General features: G+C 43.8%; 1 protein-coding gene across 7 annotated transcripts; it reads right to left on the bottom strand.

The window, feature by feature from the left end:
- Positions 1–383: 383 nt before the first annotated feature.
- Positions 384–24,254, bottom strand: FGFBP1 (fibroblast growth factor binding protein 1). Of its 7 annotated transcripts, none has more exons than XM_008685794.2 (5): positions 23,507–24,254; positions 22,881–23,014; positions 21,903–22,153; positions 5,465–5,536; positions 384–3,555 (listed from the first exon to the last, which is right to left on the bottom strand). In XM_008685794.2, the coding sequence occupies exon 5, from the start codon at positions 3,533–3,535 to the stop codon at positions 2,768–2,770; it is 768 nt and encodes a 255-aa protein (XP_008684016.2). In that variant the 5' UTR covers positions 3,536–3,555; positions 5,465–5,536; positions 21,903–22,153; positions 22,881–23,014; positions 23,507–24,254; the 3' UTR covers positions 384–2,767. The 7 variants fall into 7 exon arrangements, 5 of the variants coding, with proteins under 5 accessions (XP_008684016.2, XP_008684017.2, XP_008684015.2 ...); XM_008685795.2 differs by having other exon boundaries at positions 21,903–22,114; positions 22,881–22,945; positions 23,507–24,252; XM_008685793.2 differs by having other exon boundaries at positions 22,881–22,945; positions 23,507–24,248.
- Between the last annotated feature and the right edge of the window lie 492 nt (positions 24,255–24,746).

Genomic DNA, 24,746 nt, shown 5'->3' with positions numbered 1-24,746 from the left:
GTTGTTGGGGGGATTATATAAGAAAAGGGGGCAAAGCCACTGGCAGGTACTAGGTTATCAATAATTATTGTTCTTCTTTGCTTATTGTGTTGGGAGAAAATCCCCTCACACTTTTAAAGAGTTTACATAAGGAAATTTTGAACTCCCTCCACAAGTGGTCCTGTGCTATGGACTTAAGACAACCACTTGTGTTGAACACCTTCTGTGCAAGCAGTGGGGCACTAAGTGCTCTAGATTTATTGACCGATGTGAGTCTTACAGCAGCCCTTCAAGGTGGGTTTCACTGTCCCCATTGTTGAGATGAGCTCATTGGCGTTCAGAAGAGTTAAATAATTGGTACAGAGATGTTGTGTGGGAAGCAGCAGAGGCAAACCTCCAGCCCAAGTCTAGGAAACTCCGCCATGTTGGAAACAAACCTCTCTTAGTTCTGCCAGTGGCCAAACACCATGAGTGAACGAGAAACAGCACCACCTCATGGGCTGGAAATGACCTTTAAAAGTCTTTGAATCTAGTCTGGTCCATTCCTCAATGTTCATGTCACCCATGCTGGACCAGGGTTATTATTTAATGACCCCTGGAAGTGTTCAACAGTCTTATCCTGTTTCAGGACTACACGGAACTGAGATTTATGAGTGGGGGGGATCCAGAGAGCTCACAATCTGTGTAGACTTTAAGAGAGAATGTCCCTTACATGGGGTGGCTAAGAGAAGCTTGGGATGGACTGGGATGTTGGTTCAGTTCTCTTGCAAATGGGGGTAAGGTTCACAAATCAGATCCTGGGCCCTGTCCTACAATGGTTCTGCAACCTTTGATGTTTCTGAACATGCCAAACATGAGTCAGTCATTGAAATATAAGCACCATGAAGAGAAGGATTTGTTTTTCTTTTTGTTTGCTGCCATTTTCTAGCCCTAGAACAATGTCTGGAGTATAGTAGGAGCTCACGGTAGGCACTAAACTAATTTCAGGGCATTTGCACAGCCTGTTCCCTCTGCTTGGAACATCCTTACTCCAGAGAGTTACCAGGCTTGATTCCTGACTTCATACACATCTAGACTCAAAAGTCACCCCCACGGGGAAGCCTCTCCTGACAATCTGATCTAAGACTGGTGACGCTTCATCACTGTTACCCCCTTCTCCTCCTCTACTTTCCCTCTCTATCTCTTGTACATTTGTGATTTTGTCATCACTTTCCCCACTGGCAGTTCCATGGGCGCAGAGCGTCCATACGCTCATCTGCTGTGGACAGATGTATCTCCAACCCCTAGGACAGAGTCTGGCAGAGTCAGTGCTTAATACATTACATGTTGAATGAATGAGTGAATGAATGAATGCATGCAGCCTCCATGGAAAGAGCTTAGCACAATGCCTGGCACATTGCAAGGGAGAGATAAATGTTAGTGTTGATGATGTGAATAATGACACACTCTGGATTGGCCACTGACAATCCTCAGTGTAGGTCCTGGGAACTTGGTGAGTGTAAATGGCTACTCTTCCACCCCTCCTGCCATTCCTCCTTGCAACTGACAGAGACTCTAAAGTATAGTGGGATTTTTTTGTCTTTTTTTTTTTTTTTTTAACCATCTTTTGCTCTTCACTTTTTGCTCTTAGTGAAATTGTAGCAAGGCATTAGGGGCACAACCTCCTCTCTCCCCAACTCTTGAATAAAGGCACTTTCAGATCGTACTTATGAACACATAGATGACTAACAGTAGTATCACCCCTATATCCCACCATATTCCAACCACCTGGTCTCTCCCACCTTCTAGGATTTTTACATCTCTTTGCTTCACACATGTTGTCATCTATCCAAGGTGTCTTTATTCTTTCCCATTTTCCACCAAAGGATACTTTTTCCAAAATCCAGCTCCAGTAATACCTCCTCCATGAAGTTCAACCCGAGTTCTTCTAGCAGCTTTCACCTCCTCTCTCTGGTTTTTCACACTGACTTTTCCTGTTTCTGTTGGGGTTTTCATCACAGGACACTGTACTTAACCAAGCCCCTTTCCCCTAGGCCAGAAATGAGCCCCTCAAAATCAGGGTCTCACATATAGTGAGAAGTGATGCCCAGCTCTGACCTGAGTCGGTGGAAAGCATTCCTCTAGCTTGTGGCCTTGGCTTTACAGACCTTTTGGGTTCAAATCCTTCCTCCCCTCTTACCATCTGTGAGACCCCGATTTGTGTTTTTAATCACACCATGCCTTATTTATCCCACTTGAAATCAGGGATCCTAATTATTACAGTGCAGTAAGCATCAAATACCACAGACCAATGGATGAAAGGAGAAAGATAGGGATTCTGGAATGGGTCACATTTGGGGATGACTCAGGATGGGTCATTACTTAGACATTTTCCCCCACTGATATATGGGGGCTGTTTATGAGTTCAATGAAAGTAAACATAAAGAAACCAAAAATGGTTGAACATATTTCTGAAAAATACCCAGAGCTTTTTTAACTTTGTTAATTCAGCAGAAAGTGCATTGAATCATCACTCTGGCTCATTCAGCTCAAAGAATGGACCTCACTGCTCATAATACACATAGCTTTGTGGGCCATGGAAACATATACTGAGGTAAACAACCTCTGAAAATAAAATGTAAGGAAATGAATATAAAGCAAATTCCAAAACACAAAAAGAAAAGTTATAAAATCTGTTTAAATATTCCACAGCACTCTCATAGCACAGATGTTAATTTTACTCAGAGCTTTACCGCATACCGAAGGGCTTTGACATAGGACTTCCTAAAGGACTCTGTTCTCTTTTGACTTATTCGCATGAACTGCCCTGGACCATGGTGATGAAGAACTGGCAGAAAGAGCCCCAGGATTCCCCACAGTAGTCCAGGGCCGTCTTTGTCTGATTTACTAAGTCTGGGTCCTCCACACACTTGGGATCCTTGGTGGCTATGGTCTGAGTCTCCACTGAGGCAGAGGGGATAGTCTCTTTGACCTTTATCTGCTTCTTATGCGATAACTCTTTGACCTTGTTAGGTTCCATGAGGGAGGCTTTATTGACTTTGCTCTGCTTCCTGGGAGAGGGCTTTGTTAACTCCTGGCTGGGTTTCTTGTTCTGAATCAGAGTGGAGTTCACCAGCTTGAGATTGGATTCTGGAAACTTCTTTCTGCACACCTTGGTTTTCAGGACAGTTTTGGCGTCCCCACAGATGACCTTCTGAGAGCGCAGGTTTCGACCAATTTGTTTCCAATAGACATTCTTTTTGTTTGACTCTAGGCAGGAAGTTGGATTGCCAGTAAAGACACAGGAAAACTGGTTGTCCTGTTGGGTGCACTCAACCTTCAGGACAATGCCCTCTTCTTGCTCAGTCACCACCCATCGGCAGTTGGCATGGTCTTGGGTGACAAATTTGCCTTTGGTCAGGTGCTTGGGTGGCTCAACCTGGGTCTCTTCCAGAGTACGCAATATATCTCTGGTGCCTTTGCTGACATGTCTATTCTTTACTTTGTTTTTGCCCTTCACCAATGACATCTGAGCAGCCCCAAGAAGGAAGAGCAGGGTGAGGCTATGGATCCTCATGGCTTCAGCTTGGTGGAAACCTGTTTGACAAGAGCAAGTGAGTCAGTGCTGGGCAATAGTTCAGCAATGCAAGGCTGCAGGATAACCCTCCCTCTACACTGACATATGCCTCTTTGCTTAGAAGTGAGATCAGGAATCCTCCTGGTTCTGGAATTACTAGACCAGCAGCCCATCTATTCACATTTCTGCTCGACTTAAGTCCTGAATGTTAAAAGCCTCCTGCTCTTCTTCCATTCCTTCATCACTCTCTGAGCCAAATAAACTCTCATCCCTCATTCACTACTCCTTTACTCCTGCATTTGCTCACTCACTCACTCCTTCATTTACTCATTAAGCAAGCATTATGGAACACCTAGATCACTAGACTATGGAACACTAGACTAGATCTTGGATTTGTCAATGTGAATGAGTAGGTCACATCTTAAAGAGATTAGAAGCAACTTTTGGGGGAATTTAAATAGCATTGACAAGGAGTCTGTGCCAATTCTGTCCCCAACTTGATCTTGGCCAAGTCACTCTCCCCTCTGGTCTCAGTTCCCCTGGATATTGAGGTATTAGGTGTGATAATTGCCAAAGTCTCCTCCAGCTCCATGTGCTGGATTTCTCATCCAGTTCTACATGGACTCAGGTGATCACATAATGAGAAAGGACATGGTAAATGACATGAAAGGTGGTATTTGACCCAACGTTCAACATGTGTGGGGTTTGGACACTTTGAGATAGCTGGGTTTGTGAGGGGGGCATTTGGAGTGCAGTAAGAGCTTAAGGAAAGTCATGAAGGAGGGGAGGTCATATCATTTGACTATGCAAAGTAAACCAGTGTAGATGGGGTGAATTCCTACCAGAGTATTTAGACTAGGAATTTGAAGGGAAGGATGATACCTAATTGTTTTCTGGAGCCCTATGTGGCACAGTGCTAGGCTTGTAGACAGTCCTCAACCAATGCTTTTAAAAATAAATCATTGCATGGGTGCCTGGGTGGCTCAGTTGGTTAAGCATCTCCTTTGGCTCAGGTCATGATCTTGGGGTCCTGTGATCCAGCCCCATGTCAGGCTCCCTACCTGGCAGGGAGTCTGCTTCTCCTTCCTCTTCTGCCTCCCCACCTCTTCCCCACTCCTGTGGGATCTCTCTCTCTCTCAAATAAATAAAATCTTAAAAATTAATAAAAATTAAAAAAATAAATCATTGCATAAATAGGATGACCTTAAATGCTACACTAAACTGCATGGATTTTATCAAGTTGACATTAGAAAAAAAATGTTGAAAGAGGAGATAGCACTTCTATTTGACACCATTGTATGCTATGACCTCAACCACTATTTGATTCTCACCTTGTTTAATTCACTCACGAGCTGCGCCTGGTAAGTAAAAATAAATCAGCCCCGGTAACAGATGTGGCAGTTTCCTCATACTGGTAAATGAATTGCTCAATGCCCCGTACTGGATAAGTGACAAAGCTGGGAAAGGAGCCAGAACTTACCTCTTCTGCCTATATTTTACCAACTTCCTTTTGCATTTCAACTTTACTCTGTCCTTTGGAAAATATTGACAACAAGTAAGAAAGTTATGAACTACTCAGGGTTTTATTTGGTATAGTTCATGATAAGATGATTCATACGTCAGTGATCCATGTTAAAAGAAATACAGATTTTGCTTGTTTAAGGGGCAGGCCCAGAAAATGGTCCAGATCTCATTTCCACCCAGAGCTTGTGGCCTCTCCTCAGAATTGAGAAAGGGAGACAGACAGTGACAGGTGTGTGGGCTCCTGAATAAAGGGTGGATGGGGGCCTAGGTACATCATGTGAAGACCCACTTGTTCATCAGAACATTGAGATTCAGCTTCCACATGTTCCTGATAGGATCCTGAAGTCCTGAGGGGAGTGAGAAGAAAGATGGGGAATGAAACTCATAAAAGAGCGAGACTCTTACCTTGTTCTGAGTATGCAGATCCAGTGTAATCCCAGATGTGAGCGTGAGCTTGCAGGCTTACAGCTGTCTCATCTGCTGTGCCAGGCAGAGAAGGCCCTTTTTATTGAAGTCCTGGCAGGTGAATTTTACAACACACACACCTGTCTATCTTTATCACACTCCTCCCAGCCACACCCCTTGGGAGGGAGCCATTTCCTGCAGGGAAAGTGGTTGGTGTAATCCTGTGGGACGGGGTATAGGCAGGGCATTAGACCTGCTTCCTTCAAGCCCTTCCCTTTCCCCCAGTGGCCAGGAGAGGAGGTCAGCTCAGCCTTGCAAAGACCTTCCTTGATGGGATGATGACCGCAGAAGCAACATATGTGGGAAAGTTATAAACAATAACAAAACTATCATAGCTGCCAAGCCCTGGGCTGCCTATTTTACCTAAAGCTCTTCCTGAATTCCCAACACACCCACCCCACAATATGGTAACTAGGATTCCTATCATTTTGCAGATGGAAAATTGGAGCTTATTATATATTCAGGGCTGTCCAAGTTCACAGAGCTGGGATGATGAGGAGTCCAGAGTTGAACACTGAGACTACCCACACACACCGTCTGATGTTCCTTCTGTCTCTCTCAAGAAATGTTTGTGAATGATTGACTGAAGCTGGGGAAGCCATCTTGGTTTCCAAGTCTGCTTTCACAGAGGCACCTGAAGTTACTGTGTGGGCAGAAGAATCCATGGGCTCTGAAAGGCTAATAAAGAGTGAATTCCTGGTCCGGGGGATTTCTGCTGAAAATATTCACCTTCGGGTCACACACAAGGACTTCCTCCGGTCAGCCTTCCATGGGCAGAATCTCATACTAGAATGACCTGGAGATGGCCTTCTTTTAGCTGTGTGATCTTCCCCAACCAATTAACCTCTCTGAACCTCCATTTGTTCACCTACGGATTGCTGACAACAGCAGTACTTTATTTTGGGCTCACACTAAATATTTTATGGGGCTAAGCTGTTCACATAAAATGAAGCAGAACAGATTTGGCTTATAATGGGGTTTCACGTTATGTTCATTAAAAACAGACGTGTTTGGTTTTCACAACTAGCATATTGAAAGTCCACAAAGATGTTTGCTACATTTTGTCACCTCATTTTTCATGATAGTTGGGCAAAAGAAATCTTTTGTTTTCTTTTTAACTCAGGTATAAGGAAACAATAGCACCAGAGTGACAGTAAGTGCCAACTGACCCTTATCTTTGGGACAGGGACAATAGGAATGGTGGGGATTGTGGTAACTGGGTAGTCCTGATATCTAAGTGTCAACACCCAGCATTGAATGGCTGAGAACATGTTGGCATGGGGGTCAGTATTTTCAGAGCTCGTGAATTTTTTTCACATATACATATGTAAAAATAAAAGTAGAGACTTCATGTACTTTTAAGAACTAGATTAACATCCAGATGTATGGATATGAAATTGGGTTGGCATCTAATAGGAATTTTCTAAAAATACTGTCCTGGCCCACAATAAAGGTACTAAAAGTCATAACTATGGTGGGCTTCCATTCAAGATTCACCTGTTTGGGAATTCCAAGGTCACAGAGATATCAATATCGACTGGTTCATTCCGTGGTTCCAAGAATTTCTTTACAAATTCCATTGGAGTTAACTATTTCCCCAAACTCCAAGCTTCTTGTACAGTCAGATCACCCCAAGATCCATCCCCATTGTCCTGAACACCTTATTGAGCCATGACCTCCATAAACACACACTCGCAATGTGATATTTTGGGCTTTTATTTGGACATAGGCAAAATAAAACTGCTTTGTTTCCCAGGGAGCTGTAGACCACAGTGGTCTCCTGAAAAACGAGAAAGTTATCTTGATCCTCAAGAGGAGGCATGTTCATTCTGGAAGAATACTGTAGGTCAGAACACAAAACGTATTTATAAGGGAACATGTACCCCAGGATCTTTTCCGAGAATTGTCTCTAAATTTTGCCAGGGAATATGGAACTTCCCTCACTGGCTTTGCATGGACCTTCAGTCTTCCTGTGATCCCATCCCAACTTCTGCCTTGATTGTTGTATTGCAAGCAGGGAACACACTATTAGATCAAGCTGTGTAATTCTTTCCCTATTGGCTCAGCCTGTCATTCTGAACTCATCTCCATACACACACACACACACACACACACACACACACACACACACACCCTCCAATCAGGACACACTAAAGCACTTGGTCAGCATTTCTTGAATACTTGGTGCACTTGCTTGTTCCCTTCCTGTCTTTGATCCTGCTGTTTCCCTTACTTGGAATGTCCTTCCAGTCCTAGTTAGCCAGGCATACACCTGCTCATCCTTCAAGATTCAGCTCATAGGTCATCTCCTCCTTGTTGGTGTCATTGGTGGCCTCATCACTGCCTATGCTCTCCACACTTTCATGGATGTTCATGGAGAGAAATGGATCATTACTCCCAGTTAGTGTATATATGTGCCAGCATTGTGCTGAAGCTGCATTATTTCACATCTCAGTATACTAAGAAAATGATGCACTTGTACTGCAGTGCCTTGGGGAAACTGGAGAGGTTTGGAGCCCCAGCAAGGCCGGCTGCAGCAGGTTCCAACTGCCTCCCCATTGTCCCAGGATGAAGCAGATCACTGCCTCCTGGAGAAGTATGTAAAGGCTCACTGACTTTTTCCCACACAAACCACAAGAGGAAAGTGCAGCTGGATCTTCATGGTATAGAAATGGAGCTGAGGCTCAGGTGCGCTGAGCACATGCCTGACACATCACTGGAGAAGAATTAAGTGGAGGCCACTTCTAATATTCTTATTAAAAAAATTAATGTGCCCAAACTTTGGTAAATTGTAAACTCTTTCTCTTCTCATTCTAAATTTATATATTTTCAAATGTAAGAGTATTATTAGCCTTACAAGATCATTGTAAAGTTGGTTCTCCTGCCCCACATCCCACCCAGGTCTCTGTATCACCCGTCTTTTCCATTATATTGCTATAGTTATAAAACTATTGACCCAACATGGATATATTATTACTAGCTAAATTCCATACTTTGTTCAGCCCTCCGCGTTTTTTACCCAATGTTCTTTTTGAATCAATGATAAACTTTATTTTGAAGAGTAGTTTTTGGTTCCCAGCAAAATTCCCAGAGAATTACGATAAATATACCCTGTCGCTCTCTGACACAGCTGCTCACGCTGTCAACATCCTCCACGGCGGTGGGACAATCATTATAGTCAATGAACCTTTCCTGACACATTATAATTACCCAAAGTTTACAGTTTCCATAATAGTTCACTCTTGATGTATTTGTCAAATATACAAATACAAATATACAAATACACCAAAATACATAGAAAAATCTATGCATTTTGACAAATGTATAATGACATAGTTCCATAATTATAGCATCATACAAAGTAGTTTCACTGCCTTAAAAATCCTCTGTGTATTTATCCCTTCTCCACCTAATTGCTGGTAATCCCCAATCTTTTTATTGTTTTCAAAGTTTTGCCTTTCATAAATATCATACGGTTGGAATCACACAGAATTTATTCTTCTCGGGTTGGCTTCTTTCACTCGGTGATATGATTTTAAGTTTCCACCAGGTCTTTTTGTGGCTTGATAGCTCATTTCTTTTTAGCACAGAATAATATTCCATTTTCTGGATGGACCACAGCTTATCCATCACCTACTAAAGAATATACCGGTTTCTTGTGATATGTTTTGGCCATTGTGAATAAAGCTCTTACAAACTTTCATGTGGAGATTTGGATGTGAACATAAGTTTTCATCTCCTAATGGATGATCCCAGCCAAGATTCCACACGACATTTAGTACTCATGACTCTTTAGACTCCTCTTGCCTGTGATGTTTCCCAGCTGTTCCTTGTTTCTGATGACCTTGAGAATTTTCAGGAGGACTGGGCAGGTGTTTTGAGACTGTGCCCCTTTTGGGTTTTGCCTGGTGTTTTTCTCATGACCAGATTGAGGTTCTGTCATTCTTCTCTTCATCAAAGATTTAAATGATGGATGTCAGGGTTCCATTGGGGATTCCATGAGGTCTGAAAACAATGGGTGACCACCTACAAGGTAAGGCTGATGGTTGAATGCATGTCTCATGCAATCTGGTCACTGGCAGAGGATTTCAAGTTGAGAAGCTGATTTTATTTTTTACTCTTATGTGTTTGTTACTGCAGTATGTTTCCTTGACCTCGGGGCTGGCACCTGCAGGGGCAGTCACCGTTCTATCATGGGATAAGATTTTGTTCTGAGCTGAGCCTTAATCATGCAATAATACCAGGCCAAATTTGGTAGAAAATGAATCCTTTCTTCAACAGGGACCTCAAATTCAGGCTAAGTGCTGAGTTGCTGTATCAAAGCGATATTAATTTTTTGGGGTCAAATCACGTGCTTTGAAAACTTATTCATTGTCAGAAAAGGAGAAAATTGGTGAAACAACATCAGCTGAAATCTAATTAGGTGACAAAAAACCATTCGTCTTAGACCTACTGCACAGTAAGTACTGGCATGTCAAATTTAAAGTGTTCATGAGTCATGAGATTTCAGAATTCCCATTCAGCAAATCAGATGATGCATACTGCTAAAATTTTACTTTAGAAAAATAAGAGACAGCAAAGAGTTGACAGGATAACATTCAGTATGAATGCAAATTGAAAATCTATTTAAAGTTTAGTTATCTTAAAGGAATGCCCTATGTCACATCCCATAATATTAGACACATTTTGTTTGAAGCCATGTGCAAAACTTGGTTCTTATTCTGAAGCCATCTTAAAACTAACTCATGGCTTTGTATTAAATAAAACCAAAAGAAATCACAGTCTGTGGTAAGTAAAAATGGCAGAGTATCAGCAATTTTTAATAGATCAACCTAATAATAATAAGGACTTTTTCCTTAGGTAATGAAGATGTTTGAATGTTTTATAGGTTCTTTAAAATTTTTTTTTAGTGTTTTATAACAAATTATTCCTACAAGGTAAGTTCATTGATCGTCTTTGTGTTCTTCATACCTTTTCTTAAAAAAAGAAAATCACTCTAAAACATCTTAAACATCTTACAAAGAAGTCTGATCCTTTTAGATAAAATTTCCAAAGTATACAGCTGGCTGTGCACGTGTACACACATACACATACATACATCACATACAGGTATGAACATGTATGCACACTTGCTACCTCAGTATCTTGGGGCAGAAGAAGGTCCTAGAGATTCTCTCTTTTGAATTTCAGTCTCTAACTTATATTTGTTACAAAGACTGCCAGTTGCCATCCTGGAAATCTGACAAAAGGAGAAGACAAGCTGTCCTTTCTCTGTGTTACCGCTGTGAGTCACCATGCACGTGGGCAAATGAATTGCTGCTGTCAGGTGAAAAGGTGAAGGTATTTAGATGAAAGTCATCTGAAAACAGTTCCGGAAAGGCCCGTGAGGCACCTGGGGCAAATGGCACCCATGCCCAAAGAACAGAACATTCTCATATGCTGACACTGTTTGGCTCTAGGAAGAACAGGGCTGACCTCTAACTAGATGTCCTTCATTCTGCCACTCATTCATTATATTCACTCATTCTGTCATTCACTCATTCTCTTAGTCACCCAAAGAGCGCTCATGAAGCACCTAATGTCCTAGGGTTTCTCTGTCATTGAATAATGCAGTTAAGAATGACATACATGGTCTCTTCATCAAAATGATGCCAGACAATAGGGGGGAAAACAAGGATATTAATCACGACAATATAGGAGTAATTGCTATACTGGAGGGAAAGCTGGGGTGACTGGATGGGGAAATCTAACCTAGCCAAAGGCAGAGAGGATTTAAGAGTCTGAGACTGGTTAAGAGACACTCAACAGCTGGAGGAACAAGAAGAGTATTTCTTCAATCATTGTTCAGTAACCACTCTATGCAAAGTGCAATAATAGTCATGGTGGGGAATGCAAAATGAATGTGATTTGGCTCCTAATCTCAAGACTGCCAGCTTAGTCTACAGCTCAGTACTTGATGATTGCTGTAGTGGTGACATCTTGTCACTTCCTAGCCTCAAGCCTCTGATTTTTTTTTTTTTTAATCTTCTACAGAATGAGGTCCAAATTACTGAGTCTGACATATGTGGCCTTTCCCTTTTCGATCCCAGCCAGCTTCAAGGTCAATACCCACTACACTATACACACACGTCCTTGGGCTCCAGCTGTATCTTACTGTCCACTCTTCTCCCCACATGTCAGGCTGTTTCAGGACACGCTACCTCTGCCAGATTGTTATCTTTGCCTAAAATTCCATTCCACCCTTATCTATTTAGCAAATTCTCCCAGTCCCTCTGCCCTTGACAGATTTCATTATTTTTTAAATCTTGGTTCTCTTAAACTTTTTACAGACTTCACCATTATTACAGTTGATTTGTCACCTTGCTGTGGTTCATTCGTGTACTTGCCACTATGATCATCTTGGGTAGTGATGTCTCTATCCCAGACCTCGAACATGAAGCTTAGAAAGCACTTAGTACATATTTGTGAGATTGAGTTGAATTTTGTATTTGTCAGATTATTCTGATTGTAGTAGTAGGAAGAAAACTGAAAACAACAGAAACAAAATTGGGAATTTATTAGAAATTTCTTATAACTCACGGAAGGTAAGAGTTGTGTAGGACCAGTGTCTCAAAATGTACCTTTGGAATTTTAATTTATGGGATTGATTGACTATAGGAGAGGCTAATGCCATTGAAATAAGAATTTATAACTTACATTTCCCAAGAGAAGAGGGCATGCTATGCCATGCAGGGCCACATAGGGAAACATCTGGTTTGGTCAGGAAGCAGAATCAAGAGAAGGGTGAAAGCGTGAGCCAGGGCCCTTACTGTGGTTTCCAGGGGAACGGTGAGGCAGGTCAACATAAACAGCTTTGGATTGGCCAGTTTGAAAATTTTCAGTGGATTTGAGACCTAGAGGTGTCCCTCCCTATCTGTCTGGTGCTTGGCCTTGGGTGGATTTAGGGTAGGGAGAATAGTAGTTTGCTACGTGAGTCCATCTTGCCTTGGATGAAAGAGCTGCTTAACTTGCACATGACAAGTATTCTCCCAGTTACTATATTAGAAATTAATTAGCCCTGGGAGGCGCAGTCTCTCCTCAAGTTTGTAAGGCCTTCCAAGGTATCAAAACTTCATAAAATAAGGACTATTAAAAACATAATTAATTCAATCTGTCCTCTGATATTTTGACATCATATTAAGGAAATCTTGGTGTGATGATCATGGAGACTTTTAGGGAGCAGGGCATAAGTTGCCCCAAACAGGAAATAAAACATTTTATTATGGAAGTAGTATGGAGGAACACAAGTAGGAGTATATGGAGTCTTTGTAGGCCAGTCCATAAACAGGTTTTCTATTATATGGCATAATCCAAAAAAATAGATCTGGAGTTTTGGGAGGTCTCTAACAATACTTGGTAGAGCTGGGAGCTATTAAAAGTGTGAGTTTGACAATAATATCTTGGTGCCTTTTTGGGTCAAGATGGTAGGTCCCGCAGTTATGTTGTCGGAGGATATGAACTGATAAGTTAGTAAAGAGTATATGTAAAAATTAGTGGGATAATGTGTAACTAAGGGGAAGGACTCATATGGTGGTCATGATTGGAGACCAAGGCAGGATGCGGTGGTGCTAAGCTGGTGGGGGGTAGTCGGAGAAGGCATTGAAGAGTGGGTGGTCTTCAATGACCCCAGTGGGTCATGGGGGATGACTGATATGAGGCAGGTGTCTCCTAGGGAGAGCAATAATCTTCATTAATTTCTTGAATGGCACAGATATGAGTAACCTCCCTCAGATTTCTCTTTAGACATGGGAGTGTAGGGGGGTTTTCTTTTGGCAGAGAGCAAAGAGTATACCAGGATCATGAGCTAAGCACACGAGCTCAGAAACACAATGGAGTTCTTAATATCAACAGAAGAAAAGTAAAAAGTGTCCTGTGTCCAATTTATGCCTTAAGATAGATGGTCCATGGGCATTGCTGGGCCAGAGATTTCAGATTGACTGAAGTTGTCTCTGGCACAGCGGTTGGACTGGAGTCGAAGGTGAGGTCTTAGGTAAGATGATGTCAACTGGGGCAATGTCATTTCCAGGGATGAGCTCTTGGGCCAGGTGATGTTGTCTGGGATGTGGGACAGGGGTATCCTTTCCAAGTGGGAATCCACTTGAACTGATGTGGGTCCAAGCATTTGCCATGTTTGGTTGAAAAAATGGCTTATTGGGGGTGTTTGGACTTCTAGATTGTAAACCAAGGGAAACACCTAAACCGGAAGTAATAAGACAACAGTCTATAGAAGGTGTGCAGCTGCACTAACCAGTTTTGCTGTTAGTAGAAGTCTAGGTTCAAATCAGTCTTATGTCCCTTGAGCATCAACCTGACTTTGGGACAAAGTGTGATTTACAGGTTTCAGAAGAATATGTGCCCTCACTCTGGACTCCAAACCTAATAGTGTGGGGGCAAGATAGAGAATCTTTTAAAATAGATTAAGACCTGAGACAAAATAGCAGCTCTTTTAGAGGTTTATTTGCTGGACTGCAATATTAAAACCAGTTGTTTGAGAAGTGTCTCTCAATTACACTGGTTATCTGGGAAGTATCAGGGACATAACGGTTCTATTGGATAACTCTTCCAGAAGCCCAGCACTGTGTATTCTGAGAAATGAAATATGTGTCTCGGTTGCTATTTGTAATGCCTATAACTCTGAAGGGAATGCAGAGTGTCCTGGCATGACTTTGTATTGTGGCCTTAGTATACGTAGAGGCATGATTTTGATTGACATTTTGGACATCTGTGAGAAAAGAGCTTTTCAGACTTCTTTACTCTGAAAGGGACAATTTTTAGGCAATAGACCAGCTGTCTATAACAAATATGAAAATGGGGCCACTTATTGGTCAAGGCCTCCAGTGCTAAGATGACTGCCTGAAGTTTGGCCAAGTGTGTTGTTTGTTTGGTTCAGTCCTTTTTCAGGGACATCCTGGCTAAGAGATAGAAAGCAACAACATTCCACTGCGCTCACAGCTGATGGTCAGTGGTACCTTGTGCATAGCCCGTGAATGTTCATTGCTGTTCACTCAGTTAATCTCAAGGGGCTTCTCTGGTGGCCAAGGAGTCTATGGCAGGGGCCACCTCCTCCATCACCCATCACAAAGGCATGAGGTGAGGGAGTGAGAACAGGGGAAGTCACCCCGTCCTTCATGTGGAATATACCAGGGGGCTCAAGTTTAGCTCCATTCTGTCTTAAGGGGGACTCAGTAGCTGTGTGTAGCTTGTGGGGTAGTTTCCAGGACCCAAACCATAACGGGCAGTTGTATTTGGAGGGTTACATGCTCAGGGTTCATGAGAGCCTCTATTTCCAGAAGACCTTAGTAGGCAGCCAGTCATTCATTGTTTTCATGATGTATAACATCAGTCTGAAGGCTGAGAGGGGCAGTTCTTGCATAAGAGCCCTTCACCAACTTATCTTTCAAAAGTGGTCCAGGGACTCCAGGAAGCCTAAGACGTAGCCCAAGCCTCAAGAATGAGGAGTCTCTCAGTGCACTAATGGACACCTGTTGACTTCGATTTGGAAGTAAAATTTGTAAATGAAGGATATGTTGCCACCAGAATCCAGAAAGGACTAAAGGATGTTGAAGTTGTATGTCTATAATGAGTATGTCAAATGACTCTCCTTGGAGGAGGGTGTCATCAGTGTAATGCTGAACTCATGTTCCTTGAAAGGTAGTTGCAGTTAAGATCCTGTCTGCCACGGGGCACGTGGGCAGCTCAGTAGGCTGAGCATCTGACTCTTGGTCATGATCTCAGGGTCGTGATCTCGGCTTCCTGGGATCAAGCCCGCCTTGGACTCTGCCCCTCTCCTCACTTGTGCACATGCGTGTGCTCTCTCTCTCTCTCTCAATCTCTCTCATGAACAAATAAATAATTTTTTTTTTTTTAAGATCCTGTCTGCCAGGGGCGCCTGGATGGCTCAGTCATTAAGCGTCTGCCTTCGGCTCAGGGCGTGATCCCGGCATTCTGAGATCGAGCCCCACATCAGGCTGCTCCGCTGGAAGCCTGCTTCTTCCTCTCCCACTCCCCCTGCTTGTGTTCCCACTCTCGGTGGCTGTCTCTATCTCTGTCAAATGAATAAATAAAATCTTAAAAAAAAAAAAAAAAGATCCTGTCTGCCAGGATGTGTGGTGACAAAGCAGTTGGGGCACCCCATAGATACTCTGAAAAAGGTACGTGTGTCCCTTTGGAGGTAAAGGCAAGCTGAGAAGCTGTTGAAGGGGGCACTGAGCAGAATACATTAGGCAAATCTGTAAGAGCAATATTAAATATTGAGTGGGGAGACCCCGGTAGATGAGAATACAGCATTAATATTGTAGTAATCCACCAAGAGACACCCTAGATTTTTTCCAGATTTAAGAGCAAGGAAAAATTGGGCTGTCTATGGGGGAAGGGAGGATAATCATCTGCTCATTAATTAAGTTTTATATAATAAGTTTAAATCCTTGAAGGCCTTGTTTTAACTTACACTGGATCATATTAACTATTTTAACAGGGGGTCATTGGGTCCCATATTATCAAGCCAATTTATAGGTGCTGGTTTTTGTTTTTGTTTTTTTAAGATTGATCTGTTTATTCTAGAAAGAGAAAGAGAGAGAGCTTTCAGGAGGGGGGGGGGAAGGGCAGAGGAATAGGAAGAGAGAATCTCCAGCAGACTCCCAGCTGAGCAAGGAGCCTGACCTGGGGCTCCATTGATCCCACAACTCCAAGATCATGACCTGAGCTGAAACCAAGAGTCAGTCATTCAACTGACTGAGCCCCCCCAGGCCCCCCAGTGGGTGTCGCTTTAGATCAGTTTGACATAACTTCAAATCTACTTGTTTATGACAAAAATGAAATTGTTTTTAAGATAAGAGTAAAGTCGGTTTGCTATAAGAGTAAAGTATGCTGTGATGGGATGTCATCATCTCATCCGCTGTCCCTGTTAAGAACTCAGTAGCTCAGCTGGTGAGGGGCTCCACTGGGGGCTTAGCAAGAAAAACATGAAGAGGCAATTGTGGCAAGGGGACACTTTGTCTAAATACCAAGAGTTTGCAAGGACAATCTGACTGTGTTCCATCTGGGCAGGGCTACACTTTGCTGATGTGAAAATCTCTCCAAGACCTTGGGGCCATTAGGTCCTGCCACAGTAAAGGCCACTCTACCTGCAGTAGCAAAAGCCTTGCAGCAGCCTGGATCCAAGAAGACCCTCTTGCCTGTGAACACCAGCACCACTGTTCCCTAGCGACGTGCTCCAGCAGCATGGGACTTTTACTTTGCACTGGCAGTTGGACTTCTCTCCCTAATACCAACTCATATAAAGGTGCACCTCAACTAAATTTGGACTTTATTCCTTTCATCTCCCCTTGCCTGACGCGGCAGTGTGATTAATCTGTCATTGGCTTGGAGCATGTGATTTCTTTCCTGGCTTATTAAAAGACATTATCCTGAATGCTTATTGGCTTATGGAATTCCTGCACAACCGAATGAGTTAAACTCTTGACAAAGACAATCCCAATCTCTGGGAGTTAATTTCCCTCTCAAAACAAAACATTAATATAAATATATATATATATATATATATAATATATTCATTTATACATAAATATATGTATGTTTGTGTATGTGTATGTATAAGTATATACATGTGTGTATATATACGTATATATGTATGTATATAATGAAATTAAAACAAAGTTCCATAATTTGATCCAATTAGAAATCCTAAATTTATATGCTAAAATTTTATAGAAAAATTATACAGCTAATAACTATAGATGAAATAAAAAATATATATCAATAGGATTTATATAATGAAAAATATATAATAACAAATAAATATTTGGTATTTGTCCCTGGTTCCCTGGTACACAGTTCCTTTGGAAACCCTTGGAATCTCTGAAGTAGTAAGAGTGTCTTTTATATGCTAATGAGATGACTGGTGGCTGAGGATCCCTAGACAGCTCAGGATGGGGGCTAGTCACCAGAAAGACCAAACCATGTGATTAGAGAGTTGGAACTTTCAGCTTCAATCCCCCAAGACAAAACCGGTCAGAGGAGTCATGAGCACAGTTTCAATAAGATAGTCTTTTTTTTTTTTTTTCCCTGGAGTAGAAACCATTTTGGAGGCCATTATCTTCTTCTGCCCCTGTTTATTAAGAAGCTCCAAGCTTCCCCATTGCAATCCCACACTTTTTTGGCATATGTAATATTTCTTCCCCATTAGCTGACATAAGCGTTAATGAGCAATGGAAAAGTAACTTACTGAGAGGCTGCGCGTCCGTGGTATGGCAGCTGTACTGGCTGATTCTATTGCTGTAGCTTGAGAGGTGATGCATTCCCTCTGTGTTTCCTCAGAGGAGCAGTCATACGTCTTGACCAGAGAGCTCTGGAGAAGATGCTTGGCATCTTCCCAGCTGCCTCCATATTTAGATGACATGTTAGTCAGTTACACTCTGGACTTTGTATGATCTGATCCCATGAGACCAATTATAGCGGCAGAATTTCATCTTGACCCATCTCCCAGTCCCTAGCAAAGTAGACAGTAAAGTGTAGACCAGTGGTCCAGAAGTGGGCATACTCATGAGAATCACATGGGAAGCTGGATCACAATCTCTGGGGTTGCAGCCTAGAAATCGGAAATTTTAAAAATTTTTTAAAAATTTAAAAAACTCCATAGGTTATTTTCATGAGGTCAAAGAGACACAGGCTCATGCATCAGGATTTGGGACTATTAGTGTATATCACGCAGTATCCAAGACAGGTCTTAGTTGTTGCAACTACATTTGAAAGGAAACAATCCAGGCAAAGGTTGAGGTATCATCCCATAAATCATCACTTAGACAGAATATAAAGTTATATCTATGAATGGGGGGGAGTAGATCTTTTCTGCCAATAATTTGCAGCAATCTGCTTGAAGACGTCTTCTGCATTTTGTATGGAGTTCTCTGTCTATGCGAGTCATGGGATGCGCTGAAATGCTGGCAGCTGCCCATAAAAATTTCTTACATCGTCTAGGGTAAATGAAGAGTCAGTCTGAATAAAATTTTTAAACCCTAACAACAACAACAACAAAAAATCCCCCACATCTTGGGAGGGGAGAGGGGCTAAACTGAGTTAATCAGCAAATACAAATGATGTTACCAATCTTGCCTCCGTTAATGAAACAAATGAAATGTCCATAATAACCTCTAAATGATGGGGTTTGGAGAGCTTCCAGGTTGAACACATGGAGGTGCCGGGAGACTGGTGTACCCTCAGAGGGCCTCGAAGTGTTGTGATTTGATGTGGGGCTCCAGAGCGAATGGTCAGGAAAGAATTATTGAGATGTTTGGGTGCAAAAAAGTGGTTTTATTAAAGCATGCAGACAGGATCCATGGGTGTTAAGACCTACACTGGGATTGTGAAAAGTGATTGGTTATATATATATTGGGGTGTGTGTGGTAGAGACAAAAGAAGTTTCCAAAAGGATTTTCATATGTTAAAGAAGACTTACAGGCCAGCTATTGTCAATCTAAGCTTGCTTTTTGCCACTAGAAAAGCGTCAAGACAGTTGGGAGTTCCTGGAGGAATGTCATACTCTGCCTGTCTCAAATATTTGTCAGTGGGCTGCAAGTTATAGGGAAATTTAATTTTATCTTCGTGTCTTTTGCCTTTATTCTCCACTTCTGGAGCTCCACGCCACCCCCTCTCTCCACCTTCTCTACGCATTGCTTACATTTGGCTCTTCCTGAGTTCCATCTTTCTAATGAGCTGGTAATAACAAGTAAAGCAATTTCCTGAGTTCTGTGACTCATTCTAGCAAATTGTCAAAACTGAGGGGGGTCATGGGAACCCCAGAATTTGTAGCCAGCCCAGCAGACATGTAGGCAGCCTGGGTACCCCATTTGCGGCTAGCGTCTGAAGTGGGGGTGGTCTTGTGGGACTGAGCCGTTAACCTGTGGAATGTGCACGATCTCCAGGGAGTCAGAACTGAATGGAACCGTAGGACACCTGATTCATGTCAGAGAGTTGGAGAAGTGGTGTCAGAGAAAACACCACATGTTTGGTGGGGAAAGGGGAGGGGTCTTAATAACAAAAATTTTTTTTTAAAAAAAGGAGCTGGTTGGCTTTTGTATCTTTACAACATAGGCTCTAAGTTAAATTTAGCATTGGCTAAATGCACCAATTAACAAAACGTCACAGACTTAACCAACACTGGGGGTCAAATCATAGCTATAGCTGGAGAGGCCATAAAATTTAAGCATTGTATTCCCTGTAAGCTTTTTAAAAAATTATTAACATATAACATATTATTTGTTTCAGGAGTATATGTCTGTGATTCATCAGTCTTACACAACACACAGCACTCAGCACAACACATACCCTCCCCAATGTCCATCACCCAGCCACCTCATTCCCCCTCCCCCCTGTTTTCCCTGTAATCTTAAAAAGTAGCTAAATATAAAATAAAGGAAAAAAGGATATGCCTTGCTTTACCTGTAGCCTTACCTAAATTCCCCATCATCATAGTACTTATTGAATAATTAATTAAAATTGAAATAAGTATCTGGCCCTTGTATTGTTTTGAGAGGCAAATTAATTCCCAGAGATTGGGATTGTCTTTGCCAAGAGTTTAAGTCATTCGGTTGTGCAGGAATTCCATAAGCCAATGAGCATTCAGGATAATGTCTTTTAATAAGCCAGGAAAGAAATCACATGCTCCAAGCCAATGACAGATTAATCACACTGCCGCGTCAGGCAAGGGGAGATGAAAGGAATAAAGTCCAAATTTAGTTGAGGTGCACCTTTATATGAGTTGGTATTAGGGAGAGAAGTCCAACTGCCAGTGCAAAGTAAAAGTCCCATGCTGCTGGAGCACGTCGCTAGGGAACAGTGGTGCTGGTGTTCACAGGCAAGAGGGTCTTCTTGGATCCAGGCTGCTGCAAGGCTTTTGCTACTGCAGGTAGAATGGCCTTTACTGTGGCAGGACCTAATGGCCCCAAGGTCTTGGAGAGATTTTCACATCAGCAAAGTGTAGCCCTGCCCAGATGGAACACAGTTAGATTGTCCTTGCAAACTCTTGGTATTTAGACAAAGTGTCCCCTTGCCACAATTGCTTCTTCATGTTTTTCTTGCTAAGCCCCCAGTGGAGCCCCTCACCAGCTGAGCTACTGAGTTCTTATCAAGGACAATGGGCAGATGATGACATCCTTACACAACTTACGTCATTTTTATATCAAAACAAAACAATCTGTTCAAATTTGGAATCAAAGGGGTGTTTCCAGAAGGTGACAATACTCAGGGGACCAACAGTCAGTGTCAGTCTCCAATGGTTTGCTGGAGGGGGACCTCATTCACCTGGGACTTGTACGTCCACCAGAGTAAGATGTTTGTTACAAATAGGGAGTACCCCCTGGGCTCAGTGCCCAGCTCTTATGCCCTCTGCAGTGGCACCTGGTGGTGGCCTACTGGTGCTACCAGGTGAGATAGTCAGTCTCGGCATCCTCAGAGCACTCTGCGGGGAGCGACTCCCCACTTCCCACTCCCTCCAGGAAGCCTTGGCTGTGCCAATTAGCTCTGGAACCCTCTTTGACCTCTCCTTGGAGACCTCTCATACCCTCGCCTACACTAAGCAAGAATCTGAGTGGATCTCTTGCCACAGTTTAGGTTAGAAAACCAGGGAAGGACATAGCAGACACAGTACAAGGCAGTGGCCGTTCAGCACAAGCACCCCGAGCCGGAAGTGTCACCCGAGCACGGCCGGCTGAATAGTCAAGTCAGGCAGTGAGCCAAAAACATCTGAGGGCTTGGTCCTCAGCCAAACGCTGAACCATCCACTCACTGCCCCCCTTGTCTCAAAATGTACCCCTGGTGCTTCAATGTATGGGGGTGATTGGGTGACAACATGGAGAGGATAATGCCAGTGAACAACGAATGTATTACTAACATTTCCCAAAAGAAGGGGACACAGCATGCTACATGGGCTACAGGAAAGCACTTGGCTTTGGTCAGGAGGCAGGAGCAGGACGGAGGAGAAAGCCTATCCAGAGCCCTTATTGCAAGTGTTTGAGGGGAAGACACTTTCCTCTGACATGACTCAAAGGCAGGGCAGATTAAATAGTTTAGGACCAGCCAGTGTGACGAATTCTGTAAGGCTTGGAACAGAATGGCTAGCTGCCTGGTGCCCAGCTATAGGCTGACTTAACATTGGCTTGGTGTGTTACAGTGAACAAGGGGTGGTTGGCTTGCGTACAAGAGGCGTGCCTCTGGGTAAACTGTTGATTACCTTCAGGAATCAGCCAGCCCTGGGTGGGGCATTTTCTCCCTTGGCCTATAGGTGCTTCAAGATGTTAAGACATCATACAACACAGAACATAAAATATGTAATTAATACAATTACCTAGATGCACAGAGTTGGGACCTGAAACTCTGTTCTCACATCGCTTCTCCACTTTCTCTGCACGCGTGCTTTGTTTTCTCTCCGCGTTTTTCTGCACGTGGTTGGAAACACGGGTGTCAGCAGCTCCGGGCCGAGCTGCAGTGTGGAAATCTCAGGTGGAGACTTTGATAAGTTGGGCTTGAGTCACGTTCCTGCCACCGGACTCCTCCACCCTGGCAAAGAGCAGGATTCTGGGGTGAACAGCCCAGCACCTAAAACATGTGGTTGGATTTACCAAAGGAACAGCTGTTCCCAAAGACTGGAGAGCTGTTCCCAGCGTGGAGGGACTCTGTGGGTTTCATGTCTGCACTGGAGGAAAGTTATGCATAAGGGAGATGAGGACGTGGGCCGGAGGGCATTCTAGATTCACCCGAGGCTGCATCCACACCAATGGCTCTCACCTTCCCAGGCAAGAGGACTGTTTATGGCCCCCACAGCCTGGGCAGACCTCGCCACCACAGCTCTCACACATTGACTGCAAGTGCTCGGGCAGCACTATGGTGAGGGTGACAGCAGCTATGACGTGAGCTATTACTGCACGCAGTTTGCGTGATGCGCTCACTCCATCCCTGCTCCGCAGACAGGCGCTAGTCTTACCCACATGCAGCGAGGAGGAAATGAAAGACCACAGACAGTTAGTGACTGGTGATGCCAGGGCTCCAAAACAGGTCATGGAGACTCTAAAAAAAATTCTGTTCATTCACCCTAGGCTGCTGTCAGAATGTGCCACCACGCCGATGGAAATTTCATCATGTGTTTGCATTTGATTAACCGCAGGGCTATCTACATTTGAGCATGAGTTGTGCCTCTATTTACAAGAGATCTTTATCACAATAGTATCAGGAGTGCCTCTATTTACAAGAGATCTTTATCACAATAGTATCAATAGTATCAGGAGTGCCCATTATTTTAAACTGAATTAACAATGAGCAAACTGACCAAAGTGACTTCCGTAAAGTCCCAGAACTCAGTTCTCTCAGGTGCACCGGTTCTCCAGCCGCTTTCTGCTCGCATAGAAAAAGATGACAAGTGACACCGTAACTCCAGACCAAGCCTGACACCACCCTTCCATTCTGGAAGAATCCAGGAGGAGAAATCCTGGTGAGACTTCAGCTTGCAGCCTGGCCTGGCATGGCTCTGGGGGCAGAGGGGAAGGAAAGGAAGGAGAGGCAGAAAGGGAACAGGGATCCCTGGGAGGTGCGGGATGGGGGTGAGCACCGGAGATGGCTGGGGAGGGGCGGGAAACATGTCTCCACACAAACTTGGTCACTATCTTTGATAGGTCTGAAGTTTTTCCAGCTCTAACTTCTAGAGCATGGACACATATGACTCAGGACAACATTAAAATATTTTATTTACTTATTTGAAAGAGAGAGAGAGAGCGGGAGCATGCAAGAGTAGGGGGAGGGGCAGAGGGAGAAGCAGACTCCCTGCTGAGCAAGAAGCCCTATTAGGGGCCAGGAGCCCAGGACCATGACCTGAGCTGAAGGCAGACGCTTAACCAACCAAGCCACCCAGGCGCCCCGAAAAATATATATTATTAAAACACCAGTCAGAAGACCTACCAGCTGCGTCCCAGACGGCATCCGACTCGAGCTCTACAGGCAGAAAGAAGTCCTTCCAAGGGTTCCTCTGTGCTGATTACAAACTTCAGTCTTTCAAGGGCTCACAGACCTGGATATATTTGCAAGTGGATGCACAGCAAGGATTTTTCATTCTCACGTTTTTCTTAGCCATTTTATTCAAAGCAGTTAGACCCCAGTCATAATACATGCACTTCCCAGGCTGGTCCTAAATCTGTCCCACAGGCGGTCCGTAACTGGTCTGTGCTGGATGTCCCATGTTCATGTCAACTTTGAATCACCATATGTGAGAGGAGGAGTATGTATTAGAGACGAGGAGGTCAGTACCATCTGCTTAAATTCATCAACTCAATTAACCCGACAAATAGATTTCCCGTATGAAACCCGGACGGACGATGGTGCCCTCACAAGGTCCTAGAGCCTGTGAAGCAGCAGAGTGTATCAGCCGGGTAACGCCAGCCCTGTGGCCTTTACACACTGAAAGCTCATTGCTTCCTCACGTGAATCCAAAATGGTGTTTCCAAGTGGATTATCCTGAACAAATCCAGCTGTTGCGTCGAGAACCCCAGCCTTGAAAGACTTCTGACCTCAACTATATCGATTATGCATTTTGGCAGGATTCTGTCTTGGACATGGCTCCTGCCTCTTGCTCAATCGCTTTGGCACAAAGTGTCAGAGATCATTTGTCTGGAAGCTCCCCGGGCCTGCAAACAAACGTGTTTGCTGTCCTGTCGCAGGGGCCCCTGAATGCACACTCTTCCCCCAAGGGGGTGACTGCTCTGATGACATCAAGCCCAAGAGCTCCATGAAGAGCAGGTGACAGCAGCTTAGGGGCAGAGCCCAGGAGACCAGCCTCCAGTGAGTTCTCAGGAGGACTGTGGACTGGCCCCGACACAGTGAAGGAAAAGCCACACCCCTACAGGCCTCACAAGCCTCGTGGGAAGTCCAGAAACTAGTTGGGCTGTTTGGGGATCAGAGACAATATGTGCCTCATCCAGGTAATTTGTTGAGGCTGCTGTACGACCAGAAAATCTGCCCAGTTTGCCTGGGGACCTGGGGCGCAGGTGTGCGAGAGGCAGCCCCACAGCCCACTTCCCTTGGGGCCTCTAAACCCCAAGGACCTCTGTGGAAGCCCACGATCTGACACAGGGGAGTGTGTGGAGTGGAGCCTCTGGCGGTTGGAGGCGCCTCAGCCCTGAGTCCCCCCGTGGGGCTCCTCCTT

Source organism: Ursus maritimus, unplaced genomic scaffold (assembly GCF_017311325.1).
Source record: "Ursus maritimus isolate PB19 unplaced genomic scaffold, ASM1731132v1 scaffold_8, whole genome shotgun sequence".
NCBI lineage: Eukaryota > Metazoa > Chordata > Mammalia > Carnivora > Ursidae > Ursus > Ursus maritimus.
Note: the sequence above shows the minus strand (reverse complement) of the source record. Positions and strands in the feature narration are given on the sequence as shown.